Source organism: Xyrauchen texanus, chromosome 41 (genome assembly GCF_025860055.1).
Source record: "Xyrauchen texanus isolate HMW12.3.18 chromosome 41, RBS_HiC_50CHRs, whole genome shotgun sequence".
NCBI lineage: Eukaryota > Metazoa > Chordata > Actinopteri > Cypriniformes > Catostomidae > Xyrauchen > Xyrauchen texanus.
The window spans coordinates 2,701,309-2,722,939 of NC_068316.1; the positions used below are offsets into that span (position 1 = coordinate 2,701,309).

The window sequence follows — 21,631 nt, forward strand, 5'->3', positions numbered from 1 at the left end:
TAATTAATGAAAGTTATAGTGTTACTAAATTAAGTTGTTCTGTTCAGTTTTAAATGTTTTTAGGGTTGAGCTTTGTCTATAATCATGTGTTTGTGTATGTACACTACCTGTTTGCAGCTCCTGGTTTTGGGGCAGCACCTCTTCTACACAGTCAGCAGGAAACCAGCCTGTGCGACCCTTCACTGTCCCCTCCCAGAATCCCCCTTCACCCACACTGAGCACTGACAACAACATCACTTTAATAAACATCTTTAACACACTGTCATAAAGATCTGTGCTAAAGGTAAGGATGTTTACAGCAAGCTGTTAGCATGCTAATCTAAGCATCATCGCTAAGAATATCGCAACTATAAATATATATTAAAAAACTCTAGATAAACTTGTTGACCTCACTAGTTGACTGGTCAGTTGTTGGCTGACTAGTCGACCATCGTTAACCCTTCCCTAGTAATAAACAAATATGTGACTTCTGACCTTTAACCTTGTCCCCTTTGCTGAGGGTGATCTCACGCTCGCCGTGAGCTGAGTGAGAACGTGTCGCCACAAACACGCGACCCGGAACCGCACTGTACAGCCTCTTCCTCTGACCTCCGCCCCCTCTGTAGTGCACAAAAAAAACACACCAAAACAGCACAAAGTGCTCATGTAGTTAAAGCATTCTAAGGCCATGTATTATATGTGGTTATTGATATTATATACGGTTATTGATATTATATGCCGTTATTGATATTTATATGCCGTTATTGATATTATATGCCGTTATTGATATTTATATGCCGTTATTGATATTATATGCGGTTATTGATATTATATGCCGTTATTGATATTATATGCCGTTATTGATATTATATGCAGTTATTGATATTATATGCCGTTATTGATATTATATGCAGTTATTGATATTATATGCCGTTATTGATATTTATATGCCGTTATTGATATTATATGCCGTTATTGATATTATATGCAGTTATTGATATTATATGCCGTTATTGATATTATATGCAGTTATTGATATTATATGCCGTTATTGATATTTATATGCCGTTATTGATATTATATGCCGTTATTGATATTATATGCAGTTATTGATATTATATGAGGTTATTGATATTATATGCAGTTATTGATATTATATGCCGTTATTGATATTATATGAGGTTATTGATATTATATGCAGTTATAGATATTATATGCAGTTATTGATATTATATGCAGTTATTGATATTATATGAGGTTATTGATATTATATGCCGTTATTGATATTATATGCCGTTATTGATATTATATGCAGTTATTGATATTATATGAGGTTATTGATATATGCGTTATTGATATTATATGCTATTGATATTATATGAGGTTATTGATATTATATGCAGTTATTGATATTATATGCAGTTATTGATATTATAATGCAGTTATTGATATTATATGCCGTTATTGATATTATAATGCAGTTATTGATATTATATGCGGTTATTGATATTATAATGCAGTTATTGATATTATATGCCGTTATTGATATTATAATGCAGTTATTGATATTATATGCAGTTATTGATATTATAATGCAGTTATTGATATTATATGCGGTTATTGATATTATAATGCAGTTATTGATATTATATGCGGTTATTGATATTATAATGCAGTTATTGATATTATATGCCGTTATTGATATTATAATGCAGTTATTGATATTATATGCAGTTATTGATATTATATGCCGTTATTGATATTATATGCGGTTATTGATATTATATGCCGTTATTGATATTATATGCAGTTATTGATATTATATGCCGTTATTGATATTATATGCCGTTATTGATATTATATGCGGTTATTGATATTATAATGCAGTTATTGATATTATATGCCGTTATTGATATTATAATGCAGTTATTGATATTATATGCCGTTATTGATATTATATGCGGTTATTGATATTATATGCGGTTATTGATATTATATGCCGTTATTGATATTATATGCGGTTATTGATATTATATGCCGTTATTGATAGCGTTTGGAATGTTTTTGGTGGAGTAAACCACCATTTAGTGTGGATAAGTAGTAAGTATATGTAGCAAAATCAATGCATCAACAAAAAACTTTGGATTGGCTTTGTCTTTGAGAAGACTTCCAAGGATTTGGTGCAGGAATGTGATGTAAATAACAATTTTTATTTATTTATTTATTTATCCCTTTTCAATGTAGCAACCAAATTGGTCTGGTTGCTAGGGAGGGTATAGTCACATGGGGTAACCTCCTCGTGGTGGTGATTAGTGGTTCTTGCTCTCAATGGGGCGTGTGGTGAGTTGTGGGTGGATCGTGGAGAGTAGCATGAGCCTCCACATGCTGTGAGTCTCCGCGGTGTCATGCACAACGAGAAAAGGGGATAAGATGCGCGGATTGACGGTCTCAGAAGTGGAGGCAACTGAGACCTCCGCCACCCGGATTGAGGCGAGTAACCGCGCCACCACAAGGACCTAATAAGTAGTGGGAACTGGACATTCCAAATTGGGGGATTAAAAAAAAACAGCATCTATTGAGAAAAGAGCACAAATATACAAATACATTTGAACTGAATTAAAAAAAATCTTTCTCTTCATGTTTAAACATCTCACATTACAATAACAGACTCACTGTCAACTGAATAAAAAAGTCAATGTTTTGCATATAAAATCGTAATAATTAATTTTGCTTTAATCCAATGGCACTAATAAAAGCCAATTGTCTCATTCTGCAAACAACATGTCTTTATAATATCATGTTTACTATTTAACAGGGTCCTTCGCAAGTAGATCAACATATTTGAAGGTCCTCGGCATCAAAGAGTTTGTAAATGACTGGCGAAAGAAACAAGATGTAAAGCTGCTCATGCTGACCTCAACACTTGGTGCACAAAACATGATGACGGTGACAATCAACAGATATCAGATATATTTTTATATCATGAACGGGTAATTTTGGGTAGGAAATTAACTTCAGACTGCACAAAACAAGAAGTCACCAAACTAACAAACAAACAAAATGGTGTAAATAAACTAGCAAACAGTGAAACCATGCAAGCTCATTAATTATTCATGCCAGTGCATGCTCAGAACACCGGCTCAAATGTACTTATTTTATTCACCAGTGAATGTACTCAAATAAATATACTGTATATTCAGTCCACTATTCTGTAGCTTAATGCATGTAGCATAACAGAGTCCAATCGCGTGATATAATATGCTGGCAGCGAAATGTTGATATGTGCATTCGATAAAGAATCTCATTTCTGGTGGGCCGTATGTAGTTCTGTTTGGACAGAGTAAAGTTGACGTATCTGTGCTAAAAATCACATGCATTTACATCTCAAATCACCTCCTATCCATCTCAAATGCATCATGTAGGGCATTTACACTTGATCGTTTCAGCACATGACAAAACAAAGTGATCAAGTGTCAACATCTGCTCACTGTTTTGAGCCGCTATGTCTGAACGAAACACAGTACAAGACAGCGTGTTACATTTGATTCCATAAAATCATCATATAATAGTATAATGCTTGATTCTGTTTAAGGGGAGGGGGATGAGTAAGAATTAACTCAGTGTGGCAGAGAAGCTTTGGCCGGAAGCCGAAGAGAGCAAATCACGACATGAAAAATAATGAGTCACAGCTTCTGTAACATATCATAAGGAAAGCAACAGAAATCAATGCTGACGGTTTTACATTTAAAAGCAAACGCAAGAACAGTACGGGTAAGAGTCTAGCATATATTCAACCCTGAAGGCTTGAAAAAATCCAAATCTGTCCATATAGTTAATGGTATGTCTTTGATATCATTCAAATTGTGGCAGTGACGTATTTCTCCTCGAAGTTCACCCACTGATGTGCTGGAATAGTCGGCCACAACCACCATAATTATGTTTGTGCACTATCGAGCAGAAGATGTCTCAAATACCATAAACTAATGCACATTCAGTACATTGTTGCATCTCATGAAAACATGTCCAGGTCACATTTCACCCCAAAATTAATTCAATAAATAAATAAATGAAATAAGACACATTTGACCCACAAGGGTCTTGTTGGCGTTGTTTTGAAGCAAATTATCATTAACGTAATGCATTAGTATTATTCACAATAACTGCTGTAAGTGATTCCCATAAGACTCTTGATACAGTCATCTTTTATACAATATATAATGTAACACAATTACTGTTTTAAATCATCATAAATGAGAGGCAGTTCAACGAATAGTACCGTGACGTTAGTACCTTGCAGTGTAAATATATATATACTGTATGTATATTTTAATATCATACTGTATATATATATATATATATATATATATATAAAAGTATATTACAGGATTACTGAGGATTACTTTTTACTTAATTATTCTAATTAAGGGTTTATTTCTTATTTATGGGTGGTATAGTGGCCTAAAGCACATAACTGGTAATCTGGTAATCAGAAGGTCGCTGGTTCGATCCCCACAGCCACCACCATTGTGTCCTTGAGTAAGACACTTAACTCCAGGTTGCTCCGGGGGGGATTGTCCCTGTAATAAGTGCACTGTAAGTCGCTTTGGATAAAAGTGTCTGCCAAATGCAAAAGAAAATGTCCTTCTATTGATATTAAGGTGAAATATGGGCCAAAGACTGTATGTTCTGGACAGGTTTTGTGACATTTACCCTAATAAACGGTGTGCAAAGCATTGTTTAGTCACCAAAGGCCGGTTTACCAGTGTGGAAATCTAAATATTGAAGTGTAAGAAAACGGGACTATTTTATATAAACGTACATATTTTACTAGTGGAACTGTTTCCAGACTTCCCAGCCGGGATTCAGAGTATTGACATTTGAAATATGTTTTAATTACATTTAAATGCTGTTTCGGCTAAAGCAGGTATTTAAATTGTATGCTGTATGATATAAATATGATATGTAATATGATATAAAATTATATGAATGTTTATAATATATTTTATCTAGTGTTTATGCTGCCTCATTATATCAACAAAGCTTGTGCTTGCAAATATCTGTTCAGGTGTAAATGAGTAAAATGCACTTTAAATATGCCCATGTTAGAAAATCAGCCTATTATAATGATTTCTGAAGGATCATGTGACACTGAAGACTGCAGTAATGATGCTGAAAATTCAGCTTGGATCACAAATTGCATTTTACAATATATTCAAATAGAAAACTATTTTAAATTGTACATTTACATTTACACATTTGGCAGATGCTTTTATCCAAAGCGACTTACAGTGCACTTATTACAGGGACAATTCCCCCGGAGCAACCTGGAGTTAAGTGCCTTGCTCAAGGACACAATGGTGGTGCCTGTGGGGATCAAACCAGTGACCTTCTGATTACCAGTTATGTGCTTTAGCCAACTATGACGCCACCACTCAAATTGTAAAAAGAGTTTCAGATTACTTCTTTTAACTTAAAACTTGATTTTGATCATTAAGTCTCCTCACATTCATTCTCTTTCTGTCACATTCCTCATTGACAGGCCCAGGGGTGGGGTCTTTTGTCTCCTCAGGTGTGAATTACAATCAGTATTCATGATAGTTCACGCCTCCTCGCATATGACCTTTCTAACACTAAAAGTGTTTTACAAAAGTTCAATAACTGTATTGTTTTGTATGAATGAGTGATCAGGATGCTTTTCACCTCATTTTGTAGCAAAACCTCTAGGCTACAAGATCCAGTTCTCAAAAGTCTTGTGGACAAATATTTATTATGTGTTATATGACCTTATTTCAATGACTTAAACATTAATTTTTTTCAAAAACCATGCATAAACATTATTTTCTCAAAAATACAAACCTGTACACACATGTTGCTCACATATTATTGTAGCCCAGTTTGTGCTGAATGCAGTGTTATCAGACTTTAGCCATTATTGTGTTTTTAAGCAACTGAAAAAAGCACAAATGTCAAGACATGTCAAAACTCCCTCAGACCCCAGAGGGTTAAAACCCAGAGGCATCATTGGAGAATCCCTTAATAATTGATTATTCCCTGCGGTGATTCTCATTTCCATAGGATTGAACTTGGCTTAAAAAACTGCATGCTTGCTGGAGTTGCGTTGCATGCTTTGCATCTGATTAAGAGTGCATTAGGCCTGTTGAGAGGTTGATTATTGATTTTTCGGCTACGCCCCAGCAATGACAATGTGAGGAGGAAGAGACAGACCACTTGTAGAAAAATGAATGAAAACGCTCAAAGAGGCGGCTCGTGAAATTGTTCATTAAAAGAGTCAATCACCTTCTCATTGACCTATATCTCACAATTGCCACTTTATTTCTCAAAACAGATGTTTTTTAAAAGTTCAGCTGATATGCTTTCAAATTATATCAAATAATTTTAAAACACAAAACATATTCTAGAAAACTAGCGAAATGTGAAGAGAGGCTGATTTTGAATGTGCCATCCCCCCATTTTCAGATCATACCTACGCCCCTGCTCGCAAGTGCAAGATATATATATATACACTCACCTAAAGGATTATTAGGAACACATACTAATACTGTGTTAGACCCCCTTTCGCCTTCAGAACTGCCTTAATTCTACGTGGCATTGATTCAATAAGGTGCTGAAAGCATTCTTTAGAAATGTTGGCCCATATTGATAGGATAGCATCTTGCAGTTGATGGAGATTTGTGGGATGCACATCCAGGGCACGAAGCTCCCGTTCCACCACATCCCAAAGATGCTCTATTGGGTTGAGATCTGGTGACTGTGGGGGCCATTTTAGTACAGTGAACTCATTGTCATGTTCAAGAAACCAATTTGAAATGATTCGAGCTTTGTGACATGGTGCATTATCCTGCTGGAAGTAGCCATCAGAGGATGGGTACATGGTGGCCATAAAGGGATGGACATGGTCAGAAACAATGCTCAGGTAGGCCGTGGCATTTAAACGATGCCCAATTGGCACTAAGGGGCCTAAAGTGTGCCAAGAAAACATCCCCCACACCATTACACCACCACCACCAGCCTGCACAGTGGTAACAAGGCATGATGGATCCATGTTCTCATTCTGTTTACACCAAATTCTGACTCTACCATCTGAATGTCTCCACAGAAATCGAGACTCATCAGACCAGGCAACATTTTTCCAGTCTTCAACTGTCCAATTTTGGTGAGCTCTTGCAAATTGTAGCCTCTTTTTCCTATTTGTAGTGGAGATGAGTGGTACCCGGTGGGGTCTTCTGCTGTTGTAGCCCATCCGCCTCAAGGTTGTGCGTGTTGTGGCTTCACAAATGCTTTGCTGCATACCTCGGTTGTAACGAGTGGTTATTTCAGGCAAAGTTGCTCTTCTATCAGCTTGAATCAGTCGGCCCATTCTCCTCTGACCTCTAGCATCAACAAGGCATTTTCAGCCCACAGGACTGCCGCATACTGGATGTTTTTCCCTTTTCACACCATTCTTTGTAAACCCTAGAAATGGTTGTGCGTGAAAATCCCAGTAACTGAGCAGATTGTGAAATACTCAGACCGGCCCGTCTGGCACCAACAACCATGCCACACTCAAAATTGCTTAAATCACCTTTCTTTCCCATTCTGACATTCAGTTTGGAGTTCAGGAGATTGTCTTGACCAGGACCACACCCCTAAATGCACTGAAGCAACTGCCATGTGATTGGTTGATTAGATAATTGCATTAATGAGAAATTGAACAGGTGTTCCTAATAATCCTTTAGGTGAGTGTATAATTATATAAACCAAAACCAAGTTGCATATGCAAGTTCATATCTTGAAACTGTAACTTTATATCTCAGAATTGCAAGTTTAAATTTTGCTATTGCAACTTTATTAGATAGAAATGTGAAATAGTCACAAATGCGAGAAAATATTGAGATATGAAGCGAGAAATAAAGTCGCAATTTCGAGTTTATATCTTGCATTTGCTACTTTATATCTCGGATTTGCAAGTGAATTTTAGTAAATCGGGTGGTGCAAATCAGGGGGTCAGAAATCGTTTATTTAGCTTGTCCCCGTTAGCCCCTGCTGGAAGATGCCGGAACTGCACCATTTGATGCCAAAAATACATTTTCACCATTGACGGCCATTTAAAAATTACAGTGCTTATTAAAAAGAAAACATTTACACTTGAAATATTAATTGCAAGTATTTTATAATATTATTGTAGATATCTTACCTGCGATGGATTGTTTTTTATGGGCTCTTAATAGCATGAAATGAACTTATATTTGTCCCTATCTGTTGCCACTGACAATTGATCAGTCTCATGAAAGCCGATCCCACACGTATACATCGATTCAACTATACTCACCCTTGCCTCCCACGTTGCTTTTGCAGTTTCTCCTCCACGTCTCCTCCCTCTCTCCCACGAGATGGAGAACGTGTCCGAGCTCCACGTGGACTGCTGGAACTCCTCAGAGCAAAAGACGCCCGGCGCTGAGTCTGAGACAGAAAAAGAAAGATAGAAAAAACAACTGATTGATGATTGATTTGGTGACAACTAAGGGTTTTAGGCCCTACCTGAGCAGGCGGCATGCTGGCAGCAGCGGTGGGCGGAGCTACAGAATCCGTGAGTGTTGTCATCGTGTTCTCGCTCTTGGCGCGGAGCAGCGTGTGCGGATGTTGAAGGCCAGCTGTGAGGGCTTGATTCGGCACACTGTCCATACAGTGAGGGGCATATTTAGGAGTTTCCAAAAATGGAACTAGAGGACAGAGGATTTGAGAGGAGATTAGGGAGAGCTGGTTCTTAGTATCTTCATTTCTTTCTCCAATCATGATCGTTTGACAAATGCTGTTCATGTAATCCTTGAGAGTGGCACAGGTAAAACATTTGGCTTGCTTTGCCTCTATAAATAAGGAATATTTTTAGAAAATGTTGTCATTATTTACTCACCCTCATGTCATCAAGCCATTTTAGCATTCTGAAGCTTTCACGTGACTGAGCTGTTGACTTAGCCACGCCCCCACATTCCAAAACCCCACCCTTTTAAGATCATTTTGAGACCAAAACCGAGCAAAAGGCAGCATTGTTTGTTCCTGTGACTGTCAAATCCAACAGTAGCACAATAGCGCCCTCAACTGACAAAAGGAGAAATTCTGAAGAATCTTCACGCAGCTCTTTTCCAAACAATGACAGTTCATAGTGATGTCTATCAAACTTCAAAAAGGACCAAAAATCACCATAAAAGTGGTGCATATGACTCATGCGCAATATTCCATGTCTTCTGAAGACATATAATAGTTTTATGTGAGGAACAAACTGAAAATCGAGCCATTATTCACTGATAATCTTCTCCTCTGTCAATGCTCTGAAATCTCATTGGCAGTCGCATTCAGATGGTGTATTATTACGTTTCGGGAGATTTGCCGTCATTTGTTCTTATGTGTCATAACACGTTGAATACACGGGATGAAGAATGAGATTTAAGAACTTTGCCAGAGAGGAATATTTTCAGTGAATAACAACTTAAATTTCAGTGTGCATTTAATCATGACAGAATTGTCATTTTTGGCTGAATGATTCCTTTAATATATGATATAAATATTAAGACATTAAGGTGCAGTTAGTGGTGGTATGTTGGAAGAATTTATAAGCAGCCATTTTTATGTCACTACATTGTGATTGACAGGATTAAATGAACAAGCTCCACCCCAAACCCATTTTACAGATGCACACTCACCGACATCTGCATCATTGTGATTTTTTATGATTTCTCCAAGTTCAAAATGGCCAGACATCACAGCGACCTGAAAAAAACAACAACAACATTGTCGTACTTTCTCCGATTATCTTTCATTTGAGAATATGACAACAGCCACATAGTCTAGATTCAAAAAAGCTACTATCTAAAGCTGTTTAGTATAAAAACGAAAGATTATGTTATGCAAGTCTCCTATTAAAATTTATAGCACAGTTACCTGGAAAGGGGTTTGGCCATGTTTGTTCTTTATCAACTTATTGGCTCCACGGTAAAGGAGGACCCGGACACAGCTCTCCTGATTGGACAGAGGAGACGCCAGTCATCAGCAATAATTGAATTTCTCTTGTTAAAATAAAGTCCATAAGTGTGAGTAATAGAAACAATGATGCTTGCCTTATCAAACTATTTGACAATACAAGAAAAAACAAGGTTAAACCAAGTGTATCCAGTCCTAATCGACCCGCTCTGAGTGAGATTCGAACCGGGGTCTTCGGCATGGGAGGCGGGCGCTAACGAGTAGGCTAAAGGCTACAACCCCTAGCATCAGTCACTAGTGTGCCTCTTGAGGCCAGAGAAGTGAGGTTTACATAATGTACAGCTACCTACCAAGCTGGCTCCCATTACACTCACCCCCCTAAACCTCACTCCCATCTGGGTCAGGGCACCACTGTATCCGGTCCTACTCGACCGGATAGGTCGAGTAGGACCGGTCTTTAGGGGGTGAGTGTAATGGTAGCCAGCTGATTGTAACCAGTCCTACTCGACCCACTCCGAGTGGGATTCGAACTGGCGTCTTTGGCAAGGGAGGCAGGTGGGCTAACGAGGAGGCTAAAGGCTAAAACCCCTAGCATCAGTCGCTAGTGTGTGTCTCGTGGCCAGGAGATTTACATACTGCACAGCTACCTACCAGCTGGCTACCATTACACTAGCTTAGCCATTAAATGGAGATGGCACCATTGTTTTGCTTAAGCAGTTTGCTGTAAGAGTTTCACCTTGTTATAAAGGGCACAAATGTGGAGGGCAGTGTTTCCTGATGCATTCTGCGAAGTGGTGTCAGCACCATAGAAAAGAAGATGTTCTAAATGTTGAGCAAATCCGTGCTGGCACGCCTGCGAATGAGTGAACAACACAGAGGTTAAGGAACAAAAGGACTGTCCATATCATTGGGAAAGATGAGGAATTCAAAGACAGGAAAAACGAAATAATGACTTTCTGGTAGCACTTCTGGTAGTTTTTTATCCCCTTTTTCTCCCCAATTTGGAAGGCCCAATTCCCAGTACTTAGTTGGTCCTCGTGGTGGCACGGTTACTCGCCTCAATCCGGGTGGCGTAGGACGAGTCTCAGTTGCCTCCACTTCTGAGACGTCAATCCGCGCATCTGATCACGTGACTCGTTGTGCATGACACCGCGGAGACTCATAGCATGTGGAGGCTCATGCTACTCTCCACGATCCACACACAACTCACCACATGCCCCATTGAGAACGAGAACCACTAATCACCACCACGAGGAGGTTACCTCATGTGACTCTACCCTCCCTAGCAACCGGGCCAATTTGGTTGCTTAGGAGACCTGGCTGAAGTCACTCAGCACACCCTGGATTCAAATTTGCGACTCCAGGTGTGATAGTCAGTATCAATACTCGTTGAGATACCCAGGCCACATTGCTATGTTTTAGGTTTGGGAACTTGGACATTTAACTGAATTAACATGTTAAATCGACAGCCCTAATAATTATTGTTATATTGAAATAATTTTAGATATAATATATATATTATAAAAATTATAATTCTGATAATTAAAATGCATTACGTTATTGTGGCAGATGAGTAAAGCATTTATTAGACAATACAAAAAGTGGCTTTTTGTTTATATATTTCCATATTTGTAAACATAAGCCTATCATGGGTCTACAGTCTGAATTAGATTTACTGTATAATAAGGTCTTTTCTAATTATGTGTCAATATACATATGTATCAGACGCATATCACGTCATTAACACAGGGTTTTTACGCAAGAACACGTTCTCATCCTGTGCTGTCTCAAGTGTCAAACAAGCCTGAGTGTTGTTTGCGGTCTATACAGCTGGAGTTTAGCTGACTGCCCCATGCTGAAAACAGGTGGTGCGTAAAATTTACACATAATTTTTTAGATAATAATTCTCACTGAATTAACACATTAAAACGACATCCCTAGTGTATGTATATATATATATATGCATTACATTGGCCATAAGTCATCCAGGCCTCTAAATATCAGAATCGGTCAGTAAAAGTTTGCACCCCTTTCAGAATTTATATATAACAGATAATTACATACAATATCCCACAACACAAAATAACAACAATTTACACAAATCAACATCCCTCTTGTTTTTTAATATAGTGTTTTGCCTTCTTGAGCATCAATGAATGTTTGCACATTTTGTAATAGTTGTGTGTGAGTCCTTCGGTTGTCTTAAGTGTCAAAAGCTGGATGACAACATCATATATTGACCCAGTTTTTGGGGGAAGAACTCAAATGTTGGGAAGAATGATCAACAGTCATTGATCATCGTCGAGGAAGCAGCACATCATACTAAGAACCAAGAGGATGTAAAACAGGATCATTGGTGTATTATTTCATCTTGTAAATATCTATATGTCAAATAGCTAATGAAAGGGAGTCTTTAATTAAAAAACAAATGCAGATGCAAACTTGTGCACTTCACTGTAAGATGACCACTACTTTGAACATCTTTAAACAATTTCGGATTGTTCTGCTCGTGGGTGGAAAGCGGAAAATAAAAACTCTCAGACTTAATTCAGGTGCTCTCGGGGTGCTGTGGGAGTTGTATCATGGCCAGATGTGTGGGTAACTGGCAGGTAGTAGGTTGCAAATTGGGGAAAAGGAAATATATTGTACATACAGAGGTTTAGAGAGTAAGAGAAGAAAAGAGAAGATAGAATAGAAGGAGTACCTCGTTTTTAACATCAAGCAACAGAGAAAAGACAATGAGAGGTGAATGAGACATGATAGATGGGTACCTGTGAACTTCAACCACTCCAAACGCCTCTTCCTGTCTGATCTATGGAGAGAGAGACAGAGAGAGCGAAACAGGGGAGGGCAAATGGACAGGGTGTCTGGGAGGGAGTTTATACAAAGGCACCTGGGCTTTGTTCTCCTTTTTAGCCACTCAGAAGGCACATCCACTGGACACACGCATTACGTTCACTAATGGACATATTATAGAGAAAAATGGCAAGCGTTTTCTCAATCTGGCAAGCTGTAATATGATTGACTGACCTAGAAAATGGCATGAAATCTTTAAAAGATATTCAGAGGGGGTCTGGGTATCTCAGCGAGTATTGACGCTGACTATCACCCCTGCAGTCACGAGGTTGAATCCAGGGCGTGCTGAGTGACTCCAGCCAGGTCTCCTAAGCAACCAAATTGGCCCGGTTGCTAGGGAGGGTAGAGTCACATGGGGTAACCTCCTCGTGGTGGTGATTAGTGGTTCTCTCAATGGGGCGTGTGGTGAGTTGTGTGTGGATCGTGGAGAGTAGCATGAGCCTCCACATGCTGTGAGTCTCCGCGGTGTCATGCACGACGAGTCACGTGATCAGATGCGCGGATTGACGGTCTCAGAAGTGGACGCAACTGAGACTTGTCCTCCGCCACCCGGATTGAGGCGAGTAACCGCGCCACCACGAGGACCAACTAAGTAGTGGGAATTGGGCATTACAAAATTGAAGAGAAAAGGGGGTTTAAAAAAAATTAAAAGGATATTCAGAGTTTTGCTGGAGGCCTTTTCTAGCCAAAAAAAACTCCTTAAGTCAACTCTAAGTTTTGTATACACTCTATGGGGTTTTGAAGTAAATTTGGAGCTGCAAAAATAGTAAACCTTGTGTAAATACCTTAAATGCATTTCAAGTATCTTTGGAAAAAACAAAACATCTGCCAAATGCATTCATCTAAACGTAAACGACATTTAAAAACGAAATGTTATTAGTGGCTTCATACATCGTTCAGACAATCTCTTCCTGTATAAATGAGCGGTTCATGGCCAAATGAAACTACAAAGGACCAGACTTTAAGTCCGTAGCCAGAAGTCTGATTACATGATACTAAAATACACTCTCATGGTGATGAAGTCGCTAAAGCTCAGTGCGGACAGGCCAGAAGGTTGTTGGATCAAGCCTGCTGTAATAAAGAGTGCTGAGATAGGGTCGGATAAAAGCATCTGTTAAATGAAATGAGAAAGAACAAAGCGTAGTCGCCTATGAATGAACTCTCCCAGACATATTATGATGACCAGGATGAAACCTCCACAGGTATGGGCAGGCGTTTAGAAACAAGCATGAGAGAGGTATAGAGAGTGGAGAGTCAGAGATAGAAAAGTAGTAAATAAGTGAGCAAAGATGTCCGAAAGAGAAATGGAGGGATGCCGATTGATCACAAGTGAGGATTTTAAAAAAGAAGAGAGAATGAGGTATGGTTACAAATGAATAAACATAGACAAAAAGATATAATGCACACATAGACTACTTTGATACACTTGAGTGCCCTTGAGTTTAAACATGTGACACACACACACACACCTGGTGTGACTCGTCCCAGCCGTTCTCATCTCGGACGCCCAGTCGTGCTCTGTAATACAGCAGAGTTTCACAACAGGAAGTGTCACCCCCTGTCAGCACTGAGTGGTACAGTGCCGTCAGACCACAGCGGTCTCGATAATCCGGAGACGCCCCCAGAGACAGCAGTGCCTATATAGTGGGATGGAGCAGAATTGGAGACACATTACAATTCATAAACAAACCCCTCCAATGACAAGTTTAGTAAATGTTTCATGGGCTGTTACAAGAGTGGTCCTGGACTTCATTGATACCTATCCGCGTGGACGCAGCATTACATGAAAACAAAAATGTTCTGTTAGCAAAGCTAATGTAGAAATACCGTAGTGTTCACAACCTATTTTGACCTGTGCCTTTTTAAGGCTCTGGATACAAGTTTGTTCATTTTGATTCAGACTGTTTAACCCTTTAAGCTCGAATGGTCCCATGAGAAAAAAAAATTATAATGGTCATAATATTAATAACTCCAGTCTTGACCAACACAAAATAGGTATCGTTTGAAAGCTCAGAAGCTCTACTTTACAATGCATGCAGGCATTATGGCCAAAACTGAACAAGTGCTTTGAAATCTGCAGATAAATCAGAAGTGTTCTGTTTCGATAATGCATTAATAATTTTACACTGTACATATTATTGCAATCAGTAAAAACATCAAACTCATATGTTGTCATATGTTGTTGGAAAGCTCCCAAAGAGTAAAATACAAACATCCCATTTGTTTTACTCACAGATAAAAATATAGTGAGTAACAGCTAAATATATATCTTTGACAATTATGTTGGTGTTGCTTTTAATGCCGCGTTTTCACTTATAACTTCACGTGACATCAACGGATCATAAAATATCACATATGATTATTTAGAGTCTGTGATTATCTTTCAATCGAGTCCACACGCAAGATAATCAGATGTATAGATCATTAGATAATCCACATGAAGCACAATGTTACATATGACCACCAGGAGATGGCGCCAAATACATGACACAGACTCAATGATGACTCAAATGACACAGAATGAAACTCATTCTGTGAAATCTCATGACTAAAATCATGTCTGCATGCTATGCAAACCTTTAGTCATTGTTGTGTTTGCATGTGTAATTAGTTCTTATGTACAATTATTATCTTTTATGTGTTTGGAGATGTTTTTGGACACTTTGATGAATTATATTTGTAACGTTATAACTTTTGATTGCTTTGTCGTATCAACACAAAATCTTTCTCAGATACAGTTGACATGATTGGGAAGAAAACAAAAGCAGTTTATCAGAGCCACCTTATTTACACCCAGAGATATATAATATCAAATCAGGAAAATAGTACATTTTTGGCTATGCATTAATCATTTTTGGGTATGCCACTGAAACAGGAAATCTGTCAAAACACCTTCAGCGGTTAATTAATTAATTATTTAAGTCCTTTCCACGGTCGATGTCAATTATATCCAGCATGAAGCGCCTGCTGTAAATTAACTGTACGTGTTTGTACCAGCAGTGCTGATTGGTTATGAGCTCTGACGGCTTTATGAAGCGGCGTGAAACCGTCCCTGGACCGGAAATCCACATGAGCTCCGTTCAGCACCAGAACACGGATTCCTTCCATGCTCAAACTTCCCTGAACCGCCATAGTAAGAGGAGTCTCTGAGAGAAACACAGAAAGAGAATGAGAGCTTGTAGCTGTATGGAAAATCCTTTCAGAGTAAAAGCAACATACAAAATGTTTCATTGGCGCACAGCACGATAGTATTACTCAAACTCATGTCTGACCATGCAAACCAGCTTTGTGGCAAACTGCTTGCTGTGTATTAAAGTATTAGTTCACCCAAAAACAAAAAGTCATTGTTTACTCACCCCTGTGTTGTTATAACTCTATATGACTTTCTTTATTTTCTGAACACAAAGGGAGAAATTGTGAATAATGTTGTGCTCAGTGATGTCATACAATGGCAGTTTATGGTGACCACCTCTTCAAGCTTGAACTGAAGTCCTCAGTCAAAGAGAGAGACGGAGTAGGTGGGAATGTCTGCCACCTCTTCTCCATTCTGAACCAGTCAGTATTTGTGAGAGCTCCACAAAAACATTCAGTAGGAGATGCTGGCTTTAATATACTGTTATGAGAAAATTTTTGGACGGGTGTCAGTTCACAGTGGACGGAGTTACACGAGCGATGCCGTAAATAGAAAACAAGCGATCGATAGAATGTACCATCGCTCGTCACGCTGGTTAGGACAAAAACTGTTATTACCCTAGAGAATATAGCTTTTATTTTGTGTTGTTTGCCGTCAGGTTAGGACACGCTGTGACTGTGGCGTCCTGTACGACTCATCTGTGTTTCTGTTTGATTTCAGAGAACTCTGTTAAAATAATAAGGCTGGGCACAGAAATGCATCAATTCTTCAACTACAAACTCTTCAGACAAGTTTCTTAAGTTCTGTTCTCGGTTTTGTGTGCAGTTGTGTCTGAACTTTTGAGTTCAGCTCACGTGAGAGTTGTTTGCGTGGGGCGAGAGGAGAGAAAGAGACGCTGTTATGCTGCTTTCAAAAGCACAGAGAGAGACTCCAAGGAACATAATAAACTTCATGGTCAAAGGTCAATGACGAGACGATTCTGACAGGGAGACGTTGCCAACAGAACGACGGTCATCAGAATTGAAAATGTCAAAGCAGAATTAGATGAGCAGGATTGGATTTCCAGTAATCCACAACAATTCTTCATGTCCTGAAATGTTGGACTGCAGAAGCCTGGACTCTTTTGACACTTGGGAGAGAATTAAAGGGATAGACAATAGAATTTCTGTATAGGACTGTGTGTATCTCACCTCCACTCTCAGTGTCGTGGTAGTTTGGATCGAGTCCCTTCTCCAGAGCTTTACTCAATTTCTCCACAGCTCCAATCTGAACGTAATCCAGGAACTTCTTCATATTGGCCTGTAGATGGAGCCACACACACAGAGACATTTTACATGCTTCCTGTGCATTGTGATATTTATTTATGTATTTATTTTACCACAAATAGAAATGTAATATTGTTTTTTATTTACATTGTACCTTGGTATGCAGCTTTGCTAGTTGTTTCTCATCAAGGTTGGTCTGTTTGTAGACTCTTGTCTTGTATCTGAACTGTAAAGTAAAGTTCAACATTTTAAACCAAGTTTACAAGAGCTAAATAAGAGAGAGAGAGAGAGAGAGAGAGAGAGAGAGAGAGAGAGAGCAGAGAGAGAGAGAGAGAGTGAGAGATAGAGAGAGAGATAGAGAGAGAGCGAGAGATAGAGAGAGAGAGAGACAGAGAGAGAGCGAGAGAGAGAGATTGAGATATATATATATATATAGAGAGAGAGAGAGAGAGAGAGAGAGAGAGAGAGAGAGAGTTTCTGATGTATTTGAACATTGTAGCTTTACACGTGTTTTTAATCTGAAAATGTAAATCGCATGTGTGTTATTGATGTATTTGTGCATGTGTAATGTTTATAACCTCCAGCATGACTTATAATGTCTTTTAAGCACTTAAAAATATCATATGGATGTTTATAAGAAGAGATTGCTTTTGTCACTTTACTTAAAGCACACCTATTATATATAACACACAGTATATACAATATATATAATACATTATAACTTCTGCAGATAAAATTGGATATTGCTTGTGTTATAATGCATTATAATCTAATGTATAAACATGAATAGGTGAGTATTATAATGTATTATAATTGTGGTTATAATGATTTCTGAGATATTATAACATATCATAAGATGTATTATGAGACATTACTAATGCATTATAACACCTTTACAATGCATTAGAAATATGGGCGTCATAGACAGTGTTAGCGAACTTTCTAATAAGCATTCTAATATATATATTTTTTTTTTGTAAAGTTTTTAATTTTCTCCCCAATTTGTAACGCCCAATGCGCTCTAAGTCCTCGTGGTGGTGTAGTGACTCGCCTCAATCTGGGCGGCGGAGGACGAACCTCAGTTGCCTCCGTGTCTGAGACCGTCAATCCGCGCATCTCATCATGTGGCTTGTTGAGCGCGTTACCATGGAGACATAGCGCGTGTGGAGGCTTCACGCTATTCTCCACGGCATCCACGCTCAACTCCCCACACGCCTCACCGAGAGCGAGAACCACATTATAGCGACCACGAGGAGGTTACCCCATGTGACTCTACCCTCCCTAGCAACCGGGCCAATTTGGTTGCTTAGGAGACCTGGCTGGAGTCACTCAGCACACGCTGGGTTCAAACTCGCGACTCCAGGGGTGATAGTCAGAGTCAATACTCGCTGAGATACCAGAACCCCCTCTAATAAGCATTCTTGATCAAGGACTCATACATCATACAACTTTAAGTCTACCATTTCCACACTCATTTTAGGTTACTGGCAGGGCCAGACAGAATCTGCACACTCTTTTTGCATTTTCTGCGCTGATTTTTAGGAAAGTCTAATTTTGCTAAGGGATTTAAACATAGAAAAATGTATTAAATGTACCTGAGAGTACGACACTCTTATTGGTAGCTAATAGAGTTAGAATGATAGCGGTTTTACCGATTAATCGGTGCCGATAGTTGCTTTTTGGAACGGTTATTCCTACAGAATGAGTTACAGCGGCCTCTAGAGGTGAAATAAACACAATCACTGACACCTCTTTTTATCATTGACAATATTTATCCATATTTGTATCCTCACTTCAATGCATATCTTGCTATTTTGATTAGATAATCAAGTGCACTAGCAGCTGGGATGAGGATTAGCACCTCTAAATATGAGGCCATGGTTCTCAGCAGGAAACCGATGGAGTGCGTACTCCAGGTAGGGAAGGAGGTATTGCCCCAAGTGAAGGAGTTTAAGTACCTCGGGGTCTTGTTCACGAGTGAGGGGACAATGGAGCGGGAGGTTGGCCGGAGAATCGGGGCAGCGGGGGCGGTATTGCACTCGCTCTATCGCACCGTTGTCACGAAAAGAGAGCTGAGCCGAAAGGCAAAGCTCTCGATCTACCGGTCAATTTTTGTTCCTACCCTCACCTATGGTCATGAAGGTTGGGTCATGACCGAAAGAACTAGGTCACGAGTACAAGCGGCCGAAATGGGCTTCCTCAGAAGGGTGGCGGGCTTCTCCCTTAGAGATAGGGTGAGGAGCTCAGTCATCCGTGAGGAGCTCGGAGTAGAGCCGCTGCTCCTTTGAGTCGAAAGGAGTCATTTGAGGTGGTTTGGGCATCTGGTAAGGTTGCCCCCTGGGTGCCTCCCTATGGAGGTGTTTCAGGCACGTCCAGCTGGGAGGAGGCCTCGGGGAAGACCCAGGATTAGGTGGAGAGATTACATCTCCACACTGGCCTGGGAACGCCTCGGGGTCCCCCAGTCAGAGCTGGTTAATGTGGCTCGGGATAGGGAAGTTTGGGGCCCCCTGCTGGAGCAGCTGCCCCCGCAACCCGACTTCGGATAAGCGGTTGAAGATGGATGGATGGATGAATCAAGTGCACTAAATTGAAGTGAGGGCATGCAAACAAAAATGCAACTATGGAAATGTGTCACACCAGCACATACGGAGTATCTCCAGTAACTTCATATCTTGTGAATAATAATAAACCTTATTCCTCATTACATATACATCATATATATCATGTGGTGAACAGGCTATGAAAGGCTTAATTTGGTCAAAGTTGCTCAAATAATCATTAAATTAGCCAACATATTTCATAAACTATCATGCAAGAACTTTTATGAATGACAGATTAAGTTGCAATTCTGTGGAAAATTAGTTAATTCTGCTTTCTGCGGATTTCTCAGCGCCTGTTATTGGGTTTATTAGCAGTCTATGTGATGTACTCTAGATTAAAGGAATATTCTGAGGATCTGTGGCAATCTGTGTGACGGGATGTTTGCTTTGGCACCTCCAGGTAGGGCACTCCCTTCTCCAGGGACTGTGAGAATTCTCGAAGCAAGCGCTCTTCTTCCAGGAATTTGGCATCTCGTCTGTCTCCCGCTGGCTGGAAAAGGCCGTAATTGTAAACGTCCCACAACGACTCACTGAGGGTACAAATAATCTGCTGCTTCGCAATCCAAACGGAGGAATCGGGATCAAACCGCAAACACTTCTACAGACAGAGAGAGTGAAAACAGGGTTGAAATAGAGGGGGAGAGAATAAACAAAGCATTAAACTGGTTTAAAGGACAATTCTGGATTTAAAACATGTTATGCTCTATGGAGAACATCTGTGATATATTGGTGATTTCCACAGAAGAGTAGTTTGTAAAAACAAACAAAAAGCTACTTTACAGCATTGAAATCTATAGAGTAAGTGGACCACAGGGTTTAAAAGCAGAAAAGCCCTGCACCATAGACTTCTATTGTAAATGCAGTAAATATGAGATTATATACTATTTATTTATTTATTTATTTATTTTTGTACACTGGTGGTAATTTACAGAGCTCCTTAAAGGACAGGACGGGATTTGTTTTTTTTTTTCTGAAATAGTTTTGTGTGCCATCACAATACATTTAGCATGGTTTAACTACAGTATCCATTTTTTAACCATTGTATTTGTATTTAAACCATAGCGATAATACAGGGAAACAAAAACGATGGTAATAAAAATCATAATTTTGTGGGTATTAAGGTTTTACTATAGTAATATTGTGGTAAAACTTTAAATATGGTTACATTTGTTTACATTAGTTACAAACATTGGTTAACACGAACTAACAATGAATAATACTTTTACAGCATTCACTAATCTTGGTTAATGTTAATTTCAACATATTATTGTTTTTAAATCAAAAGTTGTATATGTTTACATTAGTTAATGCATTATGAACTAACATCAACTAACAATGAAATCTTTAACTTATCGTGAGGGAACGCAAAACTATTGAGAGGGAACGCAAAACTATTCTGAGGGAGCGCAAAACTATTCTGAGGGAACGCAAAACTATTCTGAGGGAACACAAAACTATTGTGAGGGAACGTAAAACTATTCTGAGGGAACGCAAAACTATTCTGAGGGAACACAAAACTATTGTGAGGGAACGTAAAACTATTCTGAGGGAGCGCAAAACTATTCTGAGGGAGCGCAAAACTATTGTGAGGGAACACAAAACTATTGTGAGGGAACGCAAAACTGTTCTGAGGGAACGGAAAACTATTCTGAGGGAGCGCAAAACTATTCTGAGGAAGCGCAAAACTATTGAGAGGGAACGCAAAACTATTCTGAGGGAACGCAAAACTATTGAGAGGGAACTCAAAACTATTCTGAGGGAGCGCAAAACTATTGAGAGGGAACGCAAAACTATTCTGAGGGAACGCAAAACTATTCTGAGGG

The 21,631-nt window shown here is 39.2% G+C and overlaps 1 protein-coding gene across 4 annotated transcripts in view; it reads right to left on the minus strand.

Moving 5' to 3' along the window:
• LOC127634197 (SH3 and multiple ankyrin repeat domains protein 1) overlaps positions 1-21,631 on the minus strand; it is a 64,219-nt gene that overhangs the window by 26,869 nt on the left and 15,719 nt on the right. For 3 of the 4 annotated variants that reach the window (XM_052113639.1, XM_052113641.1, XM_052113640.1), the window contains 12 exons: positions 20,203-20,406; positions 17,363-17,434; positions 17,134-17,242; positions 15,805-15,956; positions 14,280-14,447; positions 10,691-10,807; positions 9,916-9,993; positions 9,678-9,744; positions 8,518-8,699; positions 8,309-8,439; positions 475-599; positions 108-221 (listed from right to left, as the gene is read on the minus strand). In XM_052113639.1, the coding sequence (XP_051969599.1) occupies positions 108-221; positions 475-599; positions 8,309-8,439; positions 8,518-8,699; positions 9,678-9,744; positions 9,916-9,993; positions 10,691-10,807; positions 14,280-14,447; positions 15,805-15,956; positions 17,134-17,242; positions 17,363-17,434; positions 20,203-20,406 (1,519 nt within the window). Of the gene's footprint in view, positions 1-107; positions 222-474; positions 600-8,308; positions 8,440-8,517; positions 8,700-9,677; positions 9,745-9,915; positions 9,994-10,690; positions 10,808-12,725; positions 14,228-14,279; positions 14,448-15,804; positions 15,957-17,133; positions 17,243-17,362; positions 17,435-20,202; positions 20,407-21,631 lie in introns of those variants that run through there. The other variant, XM_052113642.1, reaches the window with a different exon arrangement.